Genomic DNA, 22,476 nt, shown 5'->3' with positions numbered 1-22,476 from the left:
TCAGCTAGAATCAGTATTAAAACAAGGGCTACATCGGCACTTAGCAAAGAACAATGGTACGATATCGCCTTATATGTATTTACTTGGAAAATATCCATCTCATTAAAATTGCAAATTCCAACACCCGTCAGCCTAACACCACCGTCAAACATCACTGCAGTCGCATTAGCAGAAAGGACTATAACAATAAATATGTCCCCCATTCCGATCAAAGCCCATCCCACGTGAGAACAGCGCTGGCTGGCGACACACGGTATCAGCGCGGTCGGTATTACCCGCTGTCCGGGAGCCGACAGACGGGGTCGACAGACACAGCCGCCGCCAGGTGCCGCCCCACCACTGTCAGAGACGCGGGCTGATCTGGGGTCCGGTCTGCTCCCCCACCGCCCCACCACTGTCAGAGACCCGGGCTGGTCTGGGGTCGGGTCTGCTCCCCCACCGCCCACCGCGCGGTGGTCACAGTCCAAACCGCCAACCGGTCAGTATTCACCCACCGAGAAGTCAGCTAACGCTCACCGACGGGCTAGTATATACCAACCAAGCAACCGGTACACAGTGTGTAATCCCACCCAGCGGTCAGTACACACTCACCCAAAGGCCAGTATACAGACACCAACAGACCAATATACAGTCACCGAGAGACCAGCATACAGCCGTCGACAGGTCAGTATACTGTATACACTCACCTACTGTTAACGCCAGACCCCTTGAGACCCTAATTTTTCGCGATTATTTTTAAATGCGTGGAATAATTTCAACCATATTTAGGAAGTAACTGTTTCAAGACCAGCCGAAACTTTTTCTTCAAATACATTTTGTTGTCACTTAAATATTTGTGGCACTTGTCATTGACTCGTAATGTTAACTGCTTTTCCATCCTGGATAGAGGCTTTCATACGTCATATGACATTAGGCTCCGCCCACGACTGCGGCATTGACCCGTGCCCATCAGCGACCTCTGTACAAACGACACCCCTGCCATCTGTAAAGGACTATGAATTTCGCTGACACTTCACGTGCTATGAATCAATTGCAGCAGACGGTCAAGTAAATGTTAGGTTCTTGTTGACTCTTGTGTATAGGACCAAGAGGACCATCAATCCTCAACCTACTACTCACACGTGCTTCGAACAAACGTTAACGATTCCTAACAAATACGATTTTCGATGTAGGATATCTGTTTGAAATACGAGCGAGCCTTATGATGTGAAGCGAAGGCAATAACTTATTATTGCGTTGTTCGATGGTTGCATAGCGATGTACAAATCGGCAGCTACTTGGTAACATCCGACATCCCATTATCGCATCTGCAACGCCATAGGCTTTAAATACAGGTGAATATTTCCTAACCTAATGTCAGTTATATGTCATCTGCCCGTCATTTGCAGCTTATAAAAAAAAAATGAAGTAAATATCAGCGAACATATCAGCATTGTACAAGCAATGCGCATTGAGCATTTATGGCTCCTCAGTCATCATGTCGCTCTTTGGGCACTGTCAGCCAAGACGTTACGCACAACTCCGCCGGCTTTCGGCGCCGCTCGACCGTCCCTGCTCCCCGCCACAGCGAGAGTGACCGCGCGCCGGCCCGAAACCGCCGCAGGCCAATACCACAGAGGCGGGGCTTAGCTGTGACGTCATAACGTATCACAGGCTGACTGGTGATAGCCTCTACACACTGGGTGAAAATCTTGCTCGAAATTTAACATTACGAGTCAATGAGAAGTGCCTGAAATATTGAAATGGCGATAAAATATCTTAATTGTAAAAGTTTCGGCAGGTCTTGAAACGGCCATGTCCTGAGCTTGGTTGAAATTCTTCCACGCATTTAAAAATAATCGCCAAAAATTAGGGTCTCAAGGGGTCTGGCGTTAACAGTAGTGGTTATCCAACGGCCAACGTGATAGCGTGGTAATTGTCCCACGCCGGGCGCATTTATTGTGATTCGCTCTGCACATTCCAGTCGGACGCCATATTGACGACTGGCGTATAGCCAATATCTGGGGAGGTCTAACCTCTGTGGAATGTGGTCCGTACCGTATCGCGTTTTTCATAGCCTGCCTGTCCATCCCGGCACTCCCGCTGTCGGTACTCAGGAGACGGGTATCTCTCATACCGGCTACACACAGCGCGGCCGGACCGGCATGCAGAGGTTATAGTAGGCGGTCTGGTCCCAGAACTGGCCGTCCTTCCAGCCGCACCAGCCCTTGTTCTGGATGGTGGTGAGGTTCTCCGCGCCCGTGTAGTGCGGGTCCAGCACCAGGAACGACGCCTCGCCGCTGGCCTCGTCGAAGGCGACGCCGAGCAGCGTGTGCGCCAGCACGCCGCCGCCGATCATCACCGGCGTGCCCTCGTCGTTGAAGTGCCGCAGCAGCGCCCGCGCCTTGGAGCCCAGGTCGGCGCCGCTGCTCACGTGTAGGATGCGCGACTCCACGCCGTAAAGGTGCTGCAGGCAGTAGCTGACCTCCGTGGAGCCGATCCACTGGCGAGAGCCGACAAACGACGCCGGCTTGTCGCCGATGTCGACCAGGCACTGCTGGATCTCTCTGTGCGTCGGCGGCGCGCGGCCGGTGTAGCCCTGCCGCTGGAACCACGAGGCCAGGGTCTGCAGCGAGCGGTAGGCGCAGCCCCAGCCGCTGTCGTCCATCCGGTCCTGCATGTAGTGGTGGTAGACGTACGTGCCGCGCACCAGCGCCGTCTGTCCGGCCGTCTGACGCGGCGCCGACAGACCGACGTGCACGTTGGTCAGGAACGGCGACTGGTCGTCGAACCGGTGCCGGTTTGCGCGTCGGAACAGCGGCCGGTCGGCGGCCAGGAGCAGAGCCGCGTGCACGTTCCGCCGGTAGGACTCGAGCTTCTCGTCGTCGGAGGCGGCGCTATAGACGAGTGTCACGTAGTGTCCGCACTCCTCGGGGTTGAAGTGCAGCGGCTCAGCCGGCACTACCCGCTCCTTTTCCCGGTATACGTCTGTGATGACCGTGCGCAGCTGCGCCAGCTGCCGCAGCGCCGCCTCAGAGAGGGCAGCGGCCGCCTGCGCGAGCGGCGCGGCTGCCGCCACCAGCGCCACGCAGCTGATGGGCAGCGTGAGGTCCACCAGCTGCTGTCGGCCGCGACAATACTCGATCACTGGAGCACCGCCGGCCGGTCGGCTCTCCACCAGACCGGTCCGCTGCAGCATCAGTTTGAACAGCGCCTGGGCGCGCCCCGCAGAGCGCCGGCCCGCCAGCTCTGCGCAGCTGCCCTCGGGCGCAGACTCGTCGTCCTGCGCGCGCAGCAGTCGGTTCGCCTCCGGCTGGACGAAGCAGGTCACCGGTGAATCGAGCGTACGTTTCAGCCGGTCAAAGGCCTCTGCCAGCGGCTCGCAGCCGGGCTTGCAGCGCAGCGACAGCGCTCCCTCCAGGCGCAGCAGCACGGTCTGTGCGCGCAGCTGCTCGGCGCCGAACGTCTCGAACTCGGTGCGCTCCAGCTCGCCGTCGCCGTACAGGAAGACGGCGGCGGTGGGCTCGGGCTCCCCCTCGCCCTCGCCGCCGCTGACGGAGAGGACGACCGCGCGCTGCGCGCCGGCCGGCAGCAGGCTGATGACGGTCGACAGCAGCGCCAGCTCCTCCAGACGGCCGTCACTGTCTCCGGCCACGCCGAGTGGGGACAGGCCGCCGGGCAGCGCGTCCAGCAGCTCGCTGCCCACGCCCGGCGTGCCGCCCTCCACGTGGTCGAGCAGGCAGCCGAGCACGTGAGCCCGGTCGTCGTGCACGAGGCCGACCAGAGTACCGACGTACGGCCGAGGTCCGGCCAACAGCCGCGACAGCAGCGGCGCGTACACTGACACCTTCATGGCGCCGGTCACTGCGAGGACAGCGGCGGAGCAGGGGACGAACTGCGGGTCGGCTGACGAGGCACTGGCAGACAAACCTGAAATAAAGCATAGTTTGTTTAACAACTGAATGGAAAATATAACAGAGGATGTTTAAACTGAAAAGTTGGAAGAGGAGCTTATTTCATTAAAGGGACTATCCCACCTTTAACATGGGGTTTGAGTTGAGATAGCCAAGTTTGCGGCGAGGTTCAGAAACCACTATCTATCTAGGTTGCAACCCCCGCGGCCTCTTGGTGTTGAAGAAATTCGTTCCCTTCATTTGAAAATGGGCCTTGTACAAGGCCCTATCTTCAACATGGAGCGACCGTTAGTGTGACGTCACCTCGTTTAGTCATTCTGATTTAAATGGGTTTGTTCGTTGAAAAATCGCTTAAAACTTGGTCTGAACTTTGTTGTGGTGCCTACAGAGTAAAAAGAATCAGCTTTATGACAGTAATGTGGCATGGGGAAGGAGGTAATTTTGGGCTGTGATGTCACATATTTGAAAGTTTGTGTTTGGAATATGGAAAGCCTAAGATGTTTAATGAAAAATAAATGCCAGAACCGTGTTCCTGGTCATCCAATCTATAAAGTCGGGCACAATTTAACTGGTTTTAAAAACATTTTAGAAGGTGGGATAGTCCCTTTAATAAACAATTTGACACCAACTGTAGTCTGTGTCTTTGTATATTTTCCTTAAAATTGGTCTTTATTAGTTATCAAAAATGTTGAAGCACTATCACTCATCAGAATCAATAAGATTAAAAGTGCATTAATTTAAAAGAAGCACCACATTGTGATCTAGGGAACACAGTTATAAGTGTTGCAATGCTCTCATTTCATATCATCTATTCCTTTCCAACTAGCAACAAAATAATAGATGGTCAGAGCTTGATGAGTGATGACGGATCACCTGCTCAATTTACCAGTGTATTTTTCACCAATTGCAGTGAGAATTTAAGCCTAACCTTCTGTTACACCACATCAAACTAAAAAAAAGATCACTATAATGACTGATGACCATAGTCCTTGCAGCTCATACAATTTCACCCATTGAGGCATCATTGATTTTCATGACAGCTATCAAATACCTACAGAGAAAATATATGGAAAATTGACTTCATTGTTACTCACATGACAAAAATGTCTTAATTGTGCCAACCCAGAAAATCGTAAAACATCTTATCTGCCCCACAACACACACTGACATGAATAAACTACCTAATCCAAATCAGGCCTTGCCAAATCAGGTCGCCAAGCCTTTCACTCCGCATCACCAGACACCAAGAACGAGGGACTAGGGAGTTGGTGCCATGCTACCTGTCCATTTTAGTTTCAGGCGAAGGACATCAACTTATTCTTCATATGATTAAGCTGATATCTTTTTTTTCAGAATAATTCCAGAGGGTCAGATTCGGACAACAGATGTCAAATGTTGCTTTGTAATTACGTGGATGTCTAGGGCCCCTTTCAACGGCTAGTACCTTGATTCCTTGAAAATGGTAGAGGTCAGCGAGGTCAGTATCCTTTACCGGTGATTGATTAAGTTGAAATTGAAATAACCTTACACTGAAGCAGAAAATACTCACAAAATACTCGGCCAAAAGTCCTATACCCCGCCGTGCCAAATGCGTGGCTTGTTTATGGAGACTGCGGCATAGGAATGAAGAATCTGCGCCGTTTCTGTCACATTACCCAAGAGTATTTGTAATGTATTATTATGAATGATTTGTGTTATTATTTTGTTGAGATATCATTGATAGTGTGCCCAAATATAAAAGAAATAGAACAAAATAAAAACGCTTCTTTTTGTCAAATTCTGGTCAAAACTTGGTCTGGTGAGTGGTGACGGCAAAATTCCAAAGGACTGCGAAAGCTTTTTATTTACGTTTTGGTTGGTTGGGCCCGGAGGCATGTTTTTTAATCCCACCCAGAAATAACAAACAAGCTCCCTGATTGGCCAGTTGCCGGCCAGTTGGACTTGAGCGGTCGCGATGGTGGTATAGGGGACTCGGCCGGCATCGTTAGGTGTTGGATTATGTGTTTCGTTGTGCTAGATATTGCCAATTTGCTTTGATTTTTGATAAATAACGTTGGCTCATTCTTTGGTGACCTTGCATACTAATGCGACGATATTTTGATACCGATTATTATGCATCAAACATCATGAGACAAATGTGGCGATTTCCACACCCTTTTGCAGTGCCCCCTCCCCTTGTGTAGTGAGTTAACAGGCTTGTAAGAACCAAGTGAACCATTTTTTAGTCAAGTGGTCATGATCGTCCCTACATCTAATGGATAATAGTCTTGCGCAAACTTATAAAGTACTGGAGGAAGCAGAGGTTACGATTTTGGAGTACGCAAACTTGATATTAAAAAATCTCAGGTATTATGGCTATATAAAGTGAGAAGAAAAGTTCAATTGATCATTTTTTATTACAATTGCAATAATGATAATATCATTATAATTGTACTGTCAGGTATTGATAATAGTCATGTCACGTCATGCCACTAACCAGGCACACAGACACAACACATTTTCATCTTTATGTATCTAGGCATAAGGTATTACAGGCATGTTTTTGCACACCTCTCATGTGCGAGTGGGCATGGCCTCCTTCACAGTTAAGTTTTGGCTGATTGTGCTCAAATTTTGTAAGTACCTACATGTGAAGGGATGTAGATACAGTTAGTCGGGCACTCTTCTTAATTCAGTTTTGTGCACCACTTCCTGCTTCCACCATGCTGTGCCCACTCTGCTTTACAGTGGACGGCTGCTTCTGTGACACGCATTAACCTTGCGTTCATTGAAACACTTAGTTTTGAGTGTTTTGACTCAGTTTTATTTTAACGTTACCTGTGTTTATATTTTCAATAACTTGTTTTGGGCTTCTAATATTTATCTTTTTTTTTGGCTTAGCAGGTTTAGTGTAAAACAAGTTTTAGCTGACATTTTACATGTTAAGATTACATGAGTGCATACATTTTATAAAAGCTATTTCAAAGTACTGTAGCCATGTGTAACATGCATATGTCTTAGTGAATGACAACTCAGCATGCTGCTTGGTGCTCAATGGTAATAGTTTGATTTGTTTTTGACATCAAGTAAGATTTAATTTTTGTTTCTGAGATTCCAATGTTATTTGTGGCAAATATTTTCCAAAAATCCTCCATCTAAAGCTTCAACTGAATTCTAAAATGCCTGCATTTTCTACCAGAAACATTATCATTGATACCTCCTACAATATTTCATTTTGTCACCAGGTACCTGGACTGGTGAAAAGTGAAAACTGAAATTCATTCATGTCACCATTATCCTACGACCTACCCCTAAATGGAATTGATCTTGTTTCACAAATGAGTTGTACATTGTACAATGTCTATCAGCTGATGTCTATTGTCTATATCTCTTTCAGCACAGAAGATCCTCAGTCATAGTTGTAAGGGCAAAATTTAGCGCGACGTGTACGTCGGAGAGGAGCGGCGGGCCGGGGTACCAGAGTGCGTGTAAGGCCAGTCCGCCGTATGATAGCCTCCGGCGGGAAAGGCGTGCCCGCCGGGTGAAAGGCTGCGGCTGGCCGGCACCTGGGACTCGCGGGCCCGTCTCTCGGGGCATTTGCCAGTGCGGTGTCGTCGGGGCAACATCTTTCGGTAAGCGAACTTTTCCCTCCCCCCTAAATTAACGCCGCAGCGCCCAGGCGCTGCGGAAGTCCCCGACAAATGTCCTGGATTTCATTTGGCTTTCCGACCCGCCGCAAATAGCGGTGGGCACCCCCGTTATATCCAGGACAGTCCCATCTAAATTATAATTAATCGGCGCGGCGCGTGGCGTATATGAGTGAGCGATTGTAAGTGTGATGTATATAGTGTGCGTGAGGAAAATGGTCCGAGAGAATGACACTTCGTCCCGCGAGACCAAAATACAATGTAATGGGAATGTGAGCCAAATCTTTCAATGGGGTAAAGGCAGATGCCGGGCTGATACACGGTGAACGTGAACGAACAATCATACGGGCCGCTTAGTTTAATACACCCGGGTGGCAGGCGGGCATTGTAGAGTAACTTTGATTAACGTAATGTCTGTACATGGGGGGAACCATTAAAAGGTTGCCGGTTCCGATGCTTGAAACCCCTATATAAAAATGGTGCACCGCGGCCGGGAAATCTTTCCCATCGGAGGTCAGGATGCCCGAAGTGTTCCTTCCGCCATAATCTGCGGCACGCGACAAGTGTAGTATTCCGCTCCCCGGCACCAGGGCACATTGGTACCCGGGCGTATTTGCCGCTTCCGGGCACGCGGCCCACTGGCCCGTGCTGGCGCAACGGAAGGCCAGCGCTACCCGGGATAAAACGCCGATCGGTCCTGATAATGCCGTGAGGGAGGCCCGGACGGAGCCCGGGTGTCGCAGAGGCGGGGTCAAAGGACATGACGTGGGCGCCGTTCGGCCATTTCCGCTCCCTTGGAGGTGGTTACCGGTCGAGCTGTTCTTACTTTTGGCTTCAATATCTTGTGTAAATCATTGCTTCCGTACTTTTCGTCACGTTCACACGCGTGAATCAGTCCAATTAAGGGGGGCATGGGGGGACAATTTGCCACCGCAATAATGAGAGATGAGAGATGAGGGCAGTCGGTTCGCGCGAGACCGTCGGAGATCGGGGATGAGATCGACGGCGTTCGGCGGTGCGGAAGAGTTCGCTCGGGCGGAATGGAATCCGCTTGTACGCGAGATGAGTGCTCGCGTCGTCGTCGGTCGCATGCGAGCGTGCAGGTTCGCTCGTTCGGCGGAATCATGAGTCCGGTGACGAGCCGTCACCGCTGGTGTGATGGCAACGTGGAGGTCGTCACCGGTGAGTACCGAGGGCCGCGAAATACCCCGGTATTTCAGTGTTACATGTGTGGGCGTATGATTGGATCGTTTAATGTACAGGTATGTTACGGTTGGTGTGATTGAGTTAGTGCGAACAAGGTCATGTGTGGTCACGAAAAGATGCGGAAAATGGAATTTTACTTATTTGTCATCAATTTGCTTTCATGATTAGTAATCAATTTGCTTTCATTCATACACCTGATTTAAATATGTAGCAAATTGCTTGTGTCGTCTGCCATTCACGCCTCATAATGAGACCATAGAGGCTTTAGACATTTCCTTCGATTGCCTGAACAATCGTTTAGACCATAGTGCATTATATCTATAGTCTTAAGTGCAGTGCATCTTTGCTGTGCATATTAATCGTAACTTAAGATGATAACCGGAATGTCCATGGCTTTACAGATTTCATGGGCAATATCGGGGCAATGGAATTGGATCGGGGAAGTTACGATTGGGTGTTTTCAGGCGGAGTTTTTAAGCGGGGATGACGATCCCTCCCGTAAAGCCGTGCACTCAGTGCACCTTGTGGCGCTGACGAGTTGCCATTAGGACGGCATCGAGGTTGTGCGTGCTTAAAGCGGGCAAGCTTAGCTCGGCAGCAAAGCCCTGATTAATTATTACCCCACGTTACACCAAGAGGAGCCGCACATTCTGGCAGCTGCACCTTTTATATCCGGAACCCGATGTCAAGGTCTGGCGCAAGGCGGTGCACGCCGAGCACATTCTCCACTTTTTTTTTTTAATCCAGGGAATGGATTAACGCTTACGGTTCATTGCAATTTCTTCTGATGCAAACGTAAAATGTCTTGTCAAATCTTCAATGTTATGTTCAAAGTAGTTCATTAGTTCGTTCATTCCATGCATTTTTGCGTTGTAATTTTGCTCAAAATGTGGTAGCGATACTCAACTAAGTTCAGTCACGAACCAGAAACAAGTTCTAAACAGCTTTGATTCCAGGTTTAATGGCAACATTTATTAACCAGAAATTCTTCAAGTGGAGCGCTGAGTGTTCAGTCAAATGTGCCCTTATTTAAATTCCATGCTGCATAAGTTCGTATCTTCGTTATATAGAATTACAGTTTATGATTAAATGCATTGAGTAATATCGGATGAACCCAGTGCCCCTCAACCATTTCATGGTAACTCAGTAGGACGGTATCTCTTGGACCATTTTCGGCTTCGAATTGACAGATAATCCGGAATTAATCTTGTAGGATTTTCAATCCTCTCTAAAGTGTTGCCAGGCACTAATCGTCACCTTGCCGTCAAATGGAGCCTAAATCATTTCGTAAAGTAGGAAATTTAATTTGTTCTGTATAGAAGAGCAAAACATGTGTTTATTGGACTTTAAAATGCACACTCGAGGCAAATACATTTGAATCCACGTGGCGCGGATTCTATCCGTCGCGACCGCACACGTCATATTCGAGCCTCCAACCGAAGATGACGCGGCGGGAGGTGACACAAAGCCCTAGTTGTTGAGCCGACTCCGTTCGGGACTGCGCTCCAGCAAATTCAGCAGCACGGGCCCATCCAGTGACTTTCCTGGACGGTTATGGTCTTGGCGCTGCCGTGCGCTGCCACACCAGTAACGGGTGATTTCATATGATGTATAATATAGCATGTGCCACATTGTCAGTTCTCGCGTGTTGTACAATGCATGTTGTTGTGCAGTACGGGTTAATTTACTGTGAAGCACGTGTTGTATTTCATATCATATCCTATTCCTGAGCGGTGTGTGGGTGCCCGGCTTAGGCTTCACCATCATTGGCCCGAGGGCAAATCGGATCCGCCAGCTTGCCGATATCCACCTGCTCAAGCAGACGGGTTGGATCCGACCCCTGTGCTCCCACACCACGCGCACCTGTCAGCGCCGGGCCAGCGCCGCCGACCCGAGCAATTATGGTTCGGTCACCGCGCCGCCCGCGCAAGGGGTGGCAGGTCCGCGGCAGGGCCCTCCCCGACCGTCCCAGAGAAGGGACGCATTCCCATCGTGATGGGATCGCGCCGCCGGCCATGGGATCGAGCCGGTCGCCACGGGTAGGCCACCCACCCGACCGAAGGCGAGAGCCGCCACATGCACGGCCGATCCCAAACGCCTCGGGGCGGGACAACCCGCGCCCCGCAGAGCGAAGGTCCGCCAAGGAGCAGCGGCGAACCGGGCCGATCCGCAATAACAACACCGGAGTCATTGGACTCGCCCGTCGCTGGCCGCCTGCTGCCGAGCACTGCACACCCCAGACGACGGTGGCTTTGTGTTGCCGATTGATTCAAAACCAATGCGGTCATTTTGATGTCTGAACCGTCTGAACGCTCTTTGATATTGACTAGTACATCATCTTGCGGCCATGCTCCATGACATCCATAATTTTGGAAGATAAGACTTATCGTTCCGAAACGGACCAAAACGAGACAATTGAAACCAAAATCAGTCAATGCGTCACCGAAACCTTCTGATTAATCGATATACGGCGCCATGGCCGCCATCATCCTCCTGGAAAGTTGATAGCAAAAAGCGCCTCTTACGGCAACAATTGGCGTAATAGAAAGGGACATTCTTTATACAAAATGTTCGGTTTCATATTCTCAATAAGTGTCCCGGCCATACATATTTAGCAAAGTGAGCGACACGCCAAAACGGGTGTCATTCTTATAAATTCGCCTTCGAACTGCGTGTGGCGTTCTATAAGTTTTGAACATCGATTCGTAATGCACAATTTGCTCCAGGTTTTATCAGAGAACTTATTTGTTTTAACGGCAGCATCAGAGCTGAGGCGAAGGAACTCAGCGCGGTTCCGTCAATGTATCGTCTGCCAGCTAAAATTTGGCTATCAGCAGTTTTAGCGATTTTAGTTTAAGTCGGGTACGGTTGCAATGGTTCTCATGTTATGAGTCTTCATTTAATTTCGTCGGAAAAGCTCCAGGCCCGAGCGCAGTCACCTCGGTGTTGTGTCTCCGTCATGGAAAGGCTCAACAGCCCCCGCACCAGCACCACAGGTGCCGCCGTCCCCAGTCGGTCGGCAGGGTGGGCCGGCGCGCCGCGCCTCGGGCGGCGTCGCCGCGCCGTTCCCGTCACTGGTGACTAGCCGAGTGAAGTGCGTGCCGCGCGGCGCCGCACTGTGCGAAATCACCGCCGAACCCTCCCCACCGGTACCTGGTCCGACTGGATCGGTCCCTGGGCCGATTGGACCGGATACCTGGGTCGGTCGGACCGTCACATGGGCCGACTGGACCGCGTACCTGAGCGAGGGGCTAAGGGTGCTTTCACCGGCCTGTAGGAGCTCGGCCGGGTCACTGGCCCATCACCATCAAAACAAGTCCACCCTCCGCCGTTCGGCTGGCCGGCCGGTAGAGGGGAGATTTGAAGGCTGGACGGGCCACAGCCGGCTCGACCTATATTTACGAAGGTTTATTTAGGAGCGCTCTGCGACGCGAGCAAATATATCTATAACCGTACACATTGGATGGAGATGACTAAAGCAATTTAACTGTTGGGGGAAAACGATTAGGGGAAGTTTTCGTTCAGATTGAAACTTTTGCCGGAGGAGTTTGACGCCCTTTTGAATTTCAACCGCTCATTTATATTATTCCGATCTTTTCGCGCACGAACACGGGAGTGAATGAAAACTCAGCGCTGGCCGCCTGGGATCCGGGTGGGTCCCTAACTCAGCCTGCCAGTGCCAAACAGCCCTTCCCTCCGCCGGTCGGCTGATCTAATCACCCGTCGGAGGGGTGGCCTCTGAGGCGCTGGGAGCGAGAGAGGCACCTCGCCCCTGATCGTTGAGGCAGCGTGGGAGTGCTGCCTTTGGTTATCCTCCCCCGAGGGGAGGATGGCGCAATGGTACCTGACCACCGAGAAATGAATGTTGGATTGATCAGCCGAGTGTGGATGAATGAGTGTTGAAGTAGTGTTTTTGTTATGTGTTCAAACTTCATATGCACATGTCATGTAGTTATTAGTATACGCCGCGTGCGCCGCGAGGAAGTTGCGCGAAAGAGTCGCACGAGAGAGTCGTGCGAGGCAGAGAGTCGCGCGAGACAGAGTCGCGCGAGAAAGAGAGAGAGAGAGAGAGTCGCACGAGAGAGTCGTGCGAGACAGAGAGTCGCGCGAGAAAGAGAGAGAGAGGGTCGCACGAGAGAGTCGTGCGAGAGAGTCGCGCGAGACAGAGTCGCGCGAGAAAGAGAGAGAGAGAGAGAGTCGCACGAGAGAGTCGTGCGAGACAGAGGGTCGCGCGAGACAGAGTCGCGCGAGAAAGAGAGAGAGAGAGAGAGAGTCGCACGAGAGAGTCGTGCGACAGAGTCGCGCGAGAAAGAGAGAGAGAGAGAGAGAGAGTCGCACGAGAGAGTCGTGCGAGAGAGTCGCGCGAGAAAGAGAGAGAGAGAGAGTCGCACGAGAGAGTCGTGCGAGACAGAGTCGCGCGAGAAAGAGAGAGAGAGAGAGAGTCGTGCGATGAAGCGCCCGAGAGCGCCGGTCGGCACGCGAGGGGTGGACCGCCGCCGCGCCGTGGGTCGTGGGGAGGGACGGGGCTGGGGGAGGGCAAGGCAGGCGTTTGATTGTGTTTGTCCGGGCACTGGGGAGGGATGGGTCTCGGGCTGGGGAGGGAATGTGTTTGCGCGGGTGTGGGACGGGGACAATGACCGGGGTTTGGGAGTATGACCGGGGGAGGGGAGTTTAAATGACGAGGGAGAGAGACGACGGACGATGCGGCGGAGGAAAGGAGACGTGACGGAATAAGGGAGCGATCAGATGACAGCAAACGACTGAGCGAGCGAGCGCATGGAAATGTTGGCCCCGAACACATGACCGAGCAAGTGCCAGTCAGGCGCGGAATACCCTATCCGCTGAACATCAAGGTCCGAGGATCACGACGCATTTGCTCAAATCACGTGTTCGCGGCCAATTACTGAGGTATGTTTGGGGCGCACGCGGGAAAAGGGTTATGGACTTGGTGAGGAGGAGGGATGACGGATTGTGAGTGAAAGAGCAGGGTCTGAGACTGATATTGAGACTGAGACAGAGACAGAGACGGAGACAAAGACAGAGACAGAGACGAAGGCTGAACAGAGAGAGTGAGAGAGAGAGAGAGAGTAAGCGATAGAGAATAGAGAGACAGAGAGAGAGAGAGAGAGGGAGAGAGAGAGAGAGGGGAGAGAGAGAGAGAGAGAGAGAGAGAGAAACAGACGAATGAGAGCGGGGAGTGCATGGATGTGTGAGACCACCAGCTAACGTGAGTGGTGGATGTCGGCCCGGTTTTGGGTTAGGCATGCTGTATTACAACTGTGGTTAGACTAGTTTCTACATGGTGGTGGACTGGTTCGAGGTTTCGCTGTCATTAATAAAAATCCACATTCCCATTCAAAATTATCGAACGGTCACAAACCTTTCCCCATAGTGAATGCTGTAACAGATGAAGCGTAATAAGGTAACTACATTTAGTCAGATTTCATGTGAACCGAGGCTGCAAGTGTTAATGATTCAGAAAAATGTATGCCGCAGAGTGTCGCGATGTGTGTATGTGTGTTATGTACGGGCCGGAATGATTGAGGGGAGGGAAAGCCCCTGCTCTCCCACAGGCATGTCGCCCGGTCCGCCGGCCGCCGACCAGGAGCCAGCGGCGACCAAGACCTCGGCCGTACGGGCCGGGCGACGGCGGTGATCCGTTCTCCAACTCGCCGCACCGTACGCCAGCCGCCCCGCCGCTCCCGGCGGCGACTACTGCCGCAGCAAGTCGGGGGCGGTGGGCGCGCGGCCGCCGACCCCGCCGCTCCAGCCGTCTGCCCGGCTGCCCGGAAGCCGCGGCGCCCAAGAGCCGCGGTGGTACGGGCGGCTGCGCTCGGCTGCCGACCCCGCCGCTCCAGCCGTCTGCGCGGCTGCCCGGAAGCCGCGGCACTCAAGAGCCGCGGCGGTACGGGCGGCTGCGCGCGGCCGCCGACCTCGCCGTTCCGGCCGTTCACCTCGCCTCCCGGTCCGCCGCAGCATTCAAGAGCCGCGGCGGGAGGGACGAAGCTCTACCGCCCATCTCGCTGCCCAAAATGCCCGCTGCCCCGCGCCGATCCCGCGGCTACTACTGCCGCGCCAGCTCGGGGCGGCGGCACTCGCCCACGGACCTCCGCCCGCCCGTCTCCAGCGACGATAACGCCCGCGGCAGGACGGGAGCGGCGGCGCTCATACGGCCATCAGGCCGCGCGATCCGCCAGCCGTCCCGTCCAGCCCCCGGCAGTACGGCGGGCGGCGGAGCTCGGCCCGTCTCACCACCGCGCCGGTCAGCAGCCTGCGGCCGCCCCACTGGAAACCGCGGTGCCAATGGCCGCGGCGGTACAGTGTGTGACGGCGGCCGGGCCGGCCGACCTGACGGCCCCGCCGGCTCTGCACGGGCTGGGATACAGCCGAACCACCTGTCGACAGCCGCCCGATCCAGAACCAGCGGCCCGAGTATCCGCGGCAGCATATGGTCGGGCGGCAGCTTCAGGTGCCGGCCGTGCAGAGGCGCCACATGACAGCTCCCGGGGGTCGACGCCCTCCACCGGTGGCGTACCCAGCTGGCGGCAGCGTGACAGGCGGCGGGCACGGCGCACCACCCGCGCACATGAGCCGCCGCCGTCGCCGCCGCCACCGCCACCTGGTGGTTGATCGACGCCCTATACCGGTGGCGTACCAAGCTGGCGGTAGCGTGACAGGCGGCGGGCACGGCGCACCACCCGCGCCAATGAACCGCCGCCGCCGCCGCCGCCACCGCCACCTGGTGGCGCGACCCCGGGACGCCTGGCGGGAGCCGTCCAACTCTGAGGCGGGCTTGGCAGGAGGAGACGGTCGCCACGACACCTAGCGGCGCGCGAGCACGCACCTTACAAACGGGGGCAGTAGCTGCAGCTCGGGAGGTCCCGGACTGTGGCGGTGGCGCTGGGATGAAGGTACGGCCGCCCAAGAAGGCGGCCATCTATCCAGGTGTCCACCGCCCGCCACAACCGGCCATGGGCAGCAGCGTGCGCCCCCGGCAGTGCATCGCGCGCCGCCGTTCGAGGCGGCCTGTGCAGCGCGGATAAACTCAGGGCGGAAAGGAAGGAGCGGAATGAACTCGAGGTGATGCGGGCGAGCGGATCAGTGCGGGTCACGGATTGGAGCGGCGAACAATACGGCAAGCGTGTGATGCGATTGGCAGGAGAACGGACACGGACAATCATTGAGAGGGAGCTGGGGGCTGGGCGATCGAGTGTAATGAACTGATGTAAGTTGGATGTATGTGGTATGAATGAATCAGGCAGGATAATTATTGATATAGACCATAGCGAAAGCTTCACCTGGAGAGTAAGGGGACCCCTTTTTGACCGTTCGAGGGAGGGGGCATTATTATGTAAGGGCAAAATTTAGCGCGACGTGTACGTCGGAGAGGAGCGGCGGGCCGGGGTACCAGAGTGCGTGTAAGGCCAGTCCGCCGTATGATAGCCTCCGGCGGGAAAGGCGTGCCCGCCGGGTGAAAGGCTGCGGCTGGCCGGCACCTGGGACTCGCGGGCCCGTCTCTCGGGGCATTTGCCAGTGCGGTGTCGTCGGGGCAACATCTTTCGGTAAGCGAACTTTTCCCTCCCCCCTAAATTAACGCCGCAGCGCCCAGGCGCTGCGGAAGTCCCCGACAAATGTCCTGGATTTCATTTGGCTTTCCGACCCGCCGCAAATAGCGGTGGGCACCCCCGTTATATCCAGGACAGTCCCATCTAAATTATAATTAATCGGCGCGGCGCGTGGCGTATATGAGTGAGCGATTGTAAGTGTGATGTATATAGTGTGCGTGAGGAAAATGGTCCGAGAGAATGACACTTCGTCCCGCGAGACCAAAATACAATGTAATGGGAATGTGAGCCAAATCTTTCAATGGGGTAAAGGCAGATGCCGGGCTGATACACGGTGAACGTGAACGAACAATCATACGGGCCGCTTAGTTTAATACACCCGGGTGGCAGGCGGGCATTGTAGAGTAACTTTGATTAACGTAATGTCTGTACATGGGGGGAACCATTAAAAGGTTGCCGGTTCCGATGCTTGAAACCCCTATATAGTTAACAAAATGGAAAAAAATTAGCTGTGCTTTTAAGATTCCAGTGGTGGCCATCAACTGCTCAGGAAAGCAGCCCAGAATCACTTCACAACAGGTATGTTGATGCATGTACATTGTACATTGACATCAATGTCGGAATGCTGAAGAATTGTTGAACAGGGAACACATTTACCTAGCCTCTAAAAACCACAAATCCTACATTACTTACATAAACATTTTTCTATAGAACTTATATTATCTACTTTCATCTGGCTAAGGCTTTTTTTACATTATATTCCCTCTGTTAAACATGAAAATATGATGAGTTATAGACTAGTATAACAAGCTGGTAATTATATCTGCCTTGTCAGCTTGGCCAACATCTGCATCATGTCTATCACAAAATATGACTGCTTTCCTGACATTTGCATTTGTTCCACTCACCAATTGACCACTTCTACCATCTGCTTGCTCTATGCACAGACATTGTCATAGGGTCTGTTCCAGTCGCACTTCCTAACACCTCTTAACTCCTCCAAGATTGCTTCCCTGTTCCAGTGGCAGCTTTCGCCCCTACAAAGCCAAGAAGGGCCCTGCTCCAACCTCCTCTATCTTGCTCTTTGAGGAGTTTAGATGTGTTAGGAAGTGCGACTGGAACAGACCCATAGCAAAACAGTTTCATCTCCCTGAGTCTGTACTGTCTTTTTCCAGGTTTCCAATTCATCATTCATCAGCACAGAAGGGTGGGAAAGAGAAGGCTGTTCAAATTCTGAAAAGCCAGAGCTGCAAAGGAGGTCAAAGATGCAGTGCAGTTGTCCCACTCAGTAGAGTTTCACTAGTGGTTCTGATGTGGACTGAAGATTACACGCTGGATTGAAGTGGCCGGTCTGGAGCAGCTGTAGTTCATCATTCTTGCTGATTGTGGACGAGTAAGAGCCCGCGTTGGCCCCGATCGGCGATCGCTGGCCAAAGCCCACCACCAGTTTGGTGATAGGCGTTGGCTGTGATATCTAGTGTCGCCTATGTGTGAAAAGGACAAGTTGATAACAAAACCTGTTGCGCCATGTTATTAACCCGCGCCCGGGTGGCCCTCAGCCAACTTGGTGGGGGGGGGGGGGAGGTGTATTCGGCCACACCAGGTTATCTTGGAATGTAGCAAAGCTGGAAAGACTCAGTAAAATCAATCTATAGATCGCTATTTTTCTTCAGAATCATACAGGTCATTTTTGATCAGGTCATCGCTGAGGTCACTGGAGGTCACCAAAAGTAAAATGATGACGAATTTTGGCCCCCGATTTTGACAACTTCACACATTGGTTCATAATTTGGGAACCAAAGAAGCTACAGCGCCGCGGAAAAGCGAATTCGATAGCTCTTTCGAAAATCTTTCAGGTTCTCAGATTTGAGCTAAGGTCAACTAGGGTTAAGCCTCCAAAGGGCAAAAACTGAACAATCGGCTTGCTTCGGAAGTCGTCTTTTCTTTAAAAATTTTAAACTGATACCAACCTTTTATTACGTTGATTTTACCGGCACTGCGTTTCTCTCGTCTTCTTGGCCTAACAAGGTCAGCTTAATAAATTTGACCTCAGGTCAATGTCGCAGAAAATGCCATTTTGCATGTCATTGATTCGTTACATTGAAATTGAGATTAACATCAGTAGCGGTGGAATACCTTCAATTAAGGGGGCATTGCCGACTTTTGGTCTCATTCTTTCCATGCAACGCCCATAGGGCTAATGTTAAAATGCCAAAATCAAAGGGGGCACGGTGCCCCGGTGCCCTCGGCCTGTTCCGCCGCCTATGATTATGATGCTTTAAACGCTCTGGCCACGTTCCATCTAAAATCGATGTACAAAAATAAACTGTTGGGAGGCGTTACATGACCTAAGATGACCTCAGGAGCATACGATAGATCCCGATGTTTGAGTGCTTTTGTTTCAAAAGCAGAACATTTCGAGTTCCTCATACTGACTGAAACTGGAGACGTCGCAAAGTTGACCTGACCCTAGGTCACCACCGATATCAAAATTAAAGATATTCAAGATGTTGGTACTGATTCTCTCATGCAATAGCTCGAGTTTCAAACTTCTACTTCATGGTGACCTGACCTGACCTTAGGTGGCATGGGGTTACTTTTTCACAATTGATGCGAATCGATGCATTATACATAAGCTATACTAAGTTTCGTGTCGTTTTATCTATGCAAGCACAAAATTGTCAGGTGTGGCCAAAAACGCCCCCACGGCCCACCCACCTGGGGAACGTTAAAGCAGTGATGTATTTTTTCGGTGTATTCCACGATGCATGGATCGGTGTACTTGATAATGCATTATTTATTGCTGCGTGTTTACGCTTTTCCTCTGTTCAGTGTGATCTGTGATAGGAAAACTACCGATATATCTCCACGCGCATGACTGAAGGCGCTGGCGTGATCTATAATATTGGGTGTCTGTTTTTGTTTGGCATTTTATAAATAATGAGTCAGCTGTGATCGTTTGATGAGACACTGGGACAGCCGGCCTGTATGATCAGCGAACGGCAGGCGGCGGGGCAGTGGTCCGGTGGCTGCTGCATGGGACTGACACCAGCAGATTCAGAGCTGCGATACGCGGACGTTATGTTCACAATACCTTTGCAAAATAATATCTGATAGATATCATGTCCTCGAAAATGGTATTCAATCAATATGATTTTACCTCCTGGCTTATTCCATGGGGGCCGAAACCGATCGTTTTATGCACGCCTTTTCTGGGCCTCGTTCTCCTCTAAATGCGTGTAGGTAGCAATTTTATTCAAGGGAAGATTGAAAGTGCCTCCGATTGGTTTTCAGCGTAGGTGGGATATTGCCGTTGAATGTGAGGCAGTCGATAAGGAACGTCGAGCTGGAACGGTCATTGGGTAGGTACTAGGTAAGGTATGTGAAAGGCAGCAGTGGAAAACAGGGAAGGGAGGTGTTTGGTGTGAGGTTTCAAATGCTCTATGCATAAGAAAAGTTCATTTGATTATATGACACCGTCCTTTTTATCGCGATACGTGAGCAACGCATGAGACGCTCACTGTTCAGACTTGTAGCGTTAGAGACAGGCTGAGAAGGGCTATTTCCGCGAAAGGATGTTCTGGAATTTGAATTGAAAGGCATTTAGTTTTGAAAGCATCAGTACTTCTTAACACGAAACTGACTCATTTAAAATTTCAATTTTTCCCCATTGCGATAACATAAGAAACAGAGACTGCGGTGTCTCCGTACGCAGGATTCTGGAGACTGTCAGGCGGATGTTAGTAGCTAAAAGCTTTTGTTCTTTATTTAACAGATAACAATCATTTCTTTAAATACTTTGAACACCTAACTCACTAGAAACAATCTGTACGGGCTTCCAAAAATGTTATATTTAACATGTTAGATCCATTACAATATTTTAGCTGCCCTAACCTATAAATTTAACGGATGCGTCATTATTGAAAACGTGCTAAAGCATAGTATTCTATTGCTGACAATTATTCTGCGTCTGTCAGCCAAAACTGGCCAATCAGAGGCTTTGTTTGTCATTTCTGGGTGGGATTAATAAACATGCGGCCCGGAGCGCGGTCCGTTTGAAAGTTGCAGTTCAAGTTGAAACCAAAGTTGAAACAATGAAATAATATCTGGCTCTCTCTATCGTCTGGAGGTTTCGAAAGATGCTCTCCAGAGATGGCGCTAGTAAATTTGGCTGACATGACGTCATGCTAAAAAGTGATGGGTTTTGTGAGAGCAAATGTAATAATAGTTGAAAATTTTGTACTTTTGCTTAATTAAGAAAAAATAAATATACAATTGTTCAAAACAGCGTTTTCCTCATTCATCCTTCATTGTTTTTAGAGGAATATAGACAGTTTAAATATTTTTTCTTGACCGCAATTCGCACACGCACTAAATTAAAAGCTGGAGTTTTGTGCGTTCGTAAATCGTGATTTGAGAAAATAAGTTGACAATAATCTTTTGCACTTTTGCTTTACAATCATTTTTCAATGCAGATAAATGCATAAATTATTCGAAAATAGGCATATCTTTGAAATATTATGATTTTCCACAAGCAAATTTTCCCAAAAACTTGAACTACTTACAACTGACGAACGCATCCAATAATCTGGATGTCTTAGGATGAGTTCGTCATTTTTTCCCAAGGAAATACGATACAGTTCAAGCTATTTTACCGATTTATTAGGGTACTTTTGCCAATGAATTAATAAATAAATGACAACAATTAATCTCATTATCAACCATACTCGGAAGAATTTTCTTCGCATAAGCGCGAACACATCCGCGCTTTCATGAAAAGTCACGCCTGTAGATGTCAGGACTGCTGCTTTATGTTTCGCAAGGTGGCGCAGCGCGCAGGGTACCGACTACCGAGGCTGAGGTCTCCAGACTCTCCACCACGATTTAACTTGGAAATGGCCGATGGGGAAGGTCTAACCCAAAAACGGACGCCCTTTTACACAGCTGCATAAAGAGAATGAATTATTGGCATAGCTGACCACACGTCCCCTCCCCCTCTCCGCCCCAGCTCAATAGGAAATATCGCCTATTTTCCTTAGTCAGTTATATTCTGACTAATTTCTCACTCTTCCCAGTAAACCTTAACATGCATGATGCAGATGTCCACTGCGTAAGTCGTGTGCTTCCGTAAATGTGCCAACTATATAGTGTTGCCTACACTCTACAGTACAGCCTACTGCTTCCCCATTGTCGTTATAATTGGTGATTCTCAGGTCAAAAGTTACACAGTGGTCTCAGAGAACAATCGTTTCAACAAATTAACGATTCAAACCGTTGCATTCTACTTATATTCCGGTCAGTTCTGCTACTAAACGATTCCGGCAAAACACTCTTTAGGTTATGTATTAGCGAACCACCACACAAAATTCGCCCAATCAATGGTCAGTTATTACTGCTGGGCTGAACCGTCATACGCTATATAGCCTATTGCAGTCAATATTTTCAGAACGATACTGACTGACGAAACACAACGTATTCGCGGATTCGCACATTGACATACGTTGGCACCCAGGTGGCCTGTCAGCAGCCGCACAAATCCGCACAGCGCAGCCGGGATTTGACATTGAGATGGTACACCGTAAAGCATGCCTTTCCACACAGGCACAAGCACAGGGACACAAATTCTCAAAATCCAAACTTATTCCAATACTGGTCAATTACGAATAGGCATAAAGTTTTGAGGTTTTCTCATGTTCATTCTTCTTTCAACACACGCGGCAGACTGCAGCAGCTGCAGAACATCTCACAGAGCTGCGCTGGATGCAGTCATGAGCTGGGACACGGTTTGTGACCAATGACCGATCGGGGGTGCCAGCCTCATCCCGGCACGCGATGCACTGGCCGCCGCGCAGTCGATGTCGGGGCACCGCCGGCATTCGCCGACAGGGTTCCATCCGATTCGGTGTATTGGTGGCAGCCCGAACAGTGACCCACGCGAAGCTGGCGGACGTCGATGGCCGATGAGCGATGCCCTTCCGCGACCGGCGGTGGCAGTCGGTCCCACATCAAGAACAGATACCAGTCATGCGGTCAGTCGGCGACGGCGCTGTCGCGAGCCGATCTGATGGTCGCGCGGTGGGCGTTGCCGACGTCCACCGGGACCGTCGACTGGGGGAGCGCGGCCGCCTCTTGGCCGCCGCCTCTGGTCGGCGCGCTCGTTGCGCTGTGGGACGGCATCCACTGCAA

At 51.2% G+C, this 22,476-nt stretch overlaps 2 protein-coding genes and 1 long non-coding RNA gene across 5 annotated transcripts; 2 read left to right on the top strand and 1 right to left on the bottom strand.

Moving 5' to 3' along the window:
• Positions 1-1,882: 1,882 nt before the first annotated feature.
• On the bottom strand, positions 1,883-5,482 carry LOC122363929 (ufm1-specific protease 2-like). Of its 2 annotated transcripts, none has more exons than XM_043333775.1 (2): positions 5,338-5,482; positions 1,883-3,909 (listed from the first exon to the last, which is right to left on the bottom strand). In XM_043333775.1, the coding sequence occupies exon 2, from the start codon at positions 3,830-3,832 to the stop codon at positions 2,120-2,122; it is 1,713 nt and encodes a 570-aa protein (XP_043189710.1). In that variant the 5' UTR covers positions 3,833-3,909; positions 5,338-5,482; the 3' UTR covers positions 1,883-2,119. The 2 variants fall into 2 exon arrangements, with proteins under 2 accessions (XP_043189710.1, XP_043189711.1); XM_043333776.1 differs by having other exon boundaries at positions 5,443-5,480.
• A 1,816-nt stretch (positions 5,483-7,298) lies between these two features.
• LOC122363915 (translation initiation factor IF-2-like) lies at positions 7,299-16,764 on the top strand. 2 transcript variants are annotated; one of them, XM_043333737.1, is made up of 3 exons: positions 7,299-7,701; positions 8,482-8,701; positions 14,299-16,764. In XM_043333737.1, exons 2-3 carry the CDS (start codon positions 8,678-8,680, stop codon positions 15,220-15,222), a joined length of 948 nt encoding a protein of 315 aa, XP_043189672.1. In that variant the 5' UTR covers positions 7,299-7,701; positions 8,482-8,677; the 3' UTR covers positions 15,223-16,764. The 2 variants fall into 2 exon arrangements, with proteins under 2 accessions (XP_043189672.1, XP_043189671.1); XM_043333736.1 differs by lacking the exons at positions 7,299-7,701; positions 8,482-8,701 and adding an exon at positions 12,946-14,295 and having other exon boundaries at positions 14,366-16,764.
• An 8-nt stretch (positions 16,765-16,772) lies between these two features.
• On the top strand, positions 16,773-19,240 carry LOC122363917. Its single transcript, XR_006253454.1, has 2 exons — positions 16,773-16,869; positions 17,466-19,240. It is a non-coding gene; the product is annotated as an uncharacterized LOC122363917 (long non-coding RNA).
• The last annotated feature ends 3,236 nt before the right edge of the window (positions 19,241-22,476 follow it).

Source organism: Amphibalanus amphitrite, unplaced genomic scaffold, assembly GCF_019059575.1.
Source record: "Amphibalanus amphitrite isolate SeventyFive unplaced genomic scaffold, NRLGWU_Aamphi_draft 000647F_arrow, whole genome shotgun sequence".
Lineage (NCBI taxonomy): Eukaryota > Metazoa > Arthropoda > Thecostraca > Balanomorpha > Balanidae > Amphibalanus > Amphibalanus amphitrite.
The sequence above is the reverse complement of the archived record's forward strand: the minus strand, read 5'-3'. Positions and strand labels throughout refer to the sequence as shown.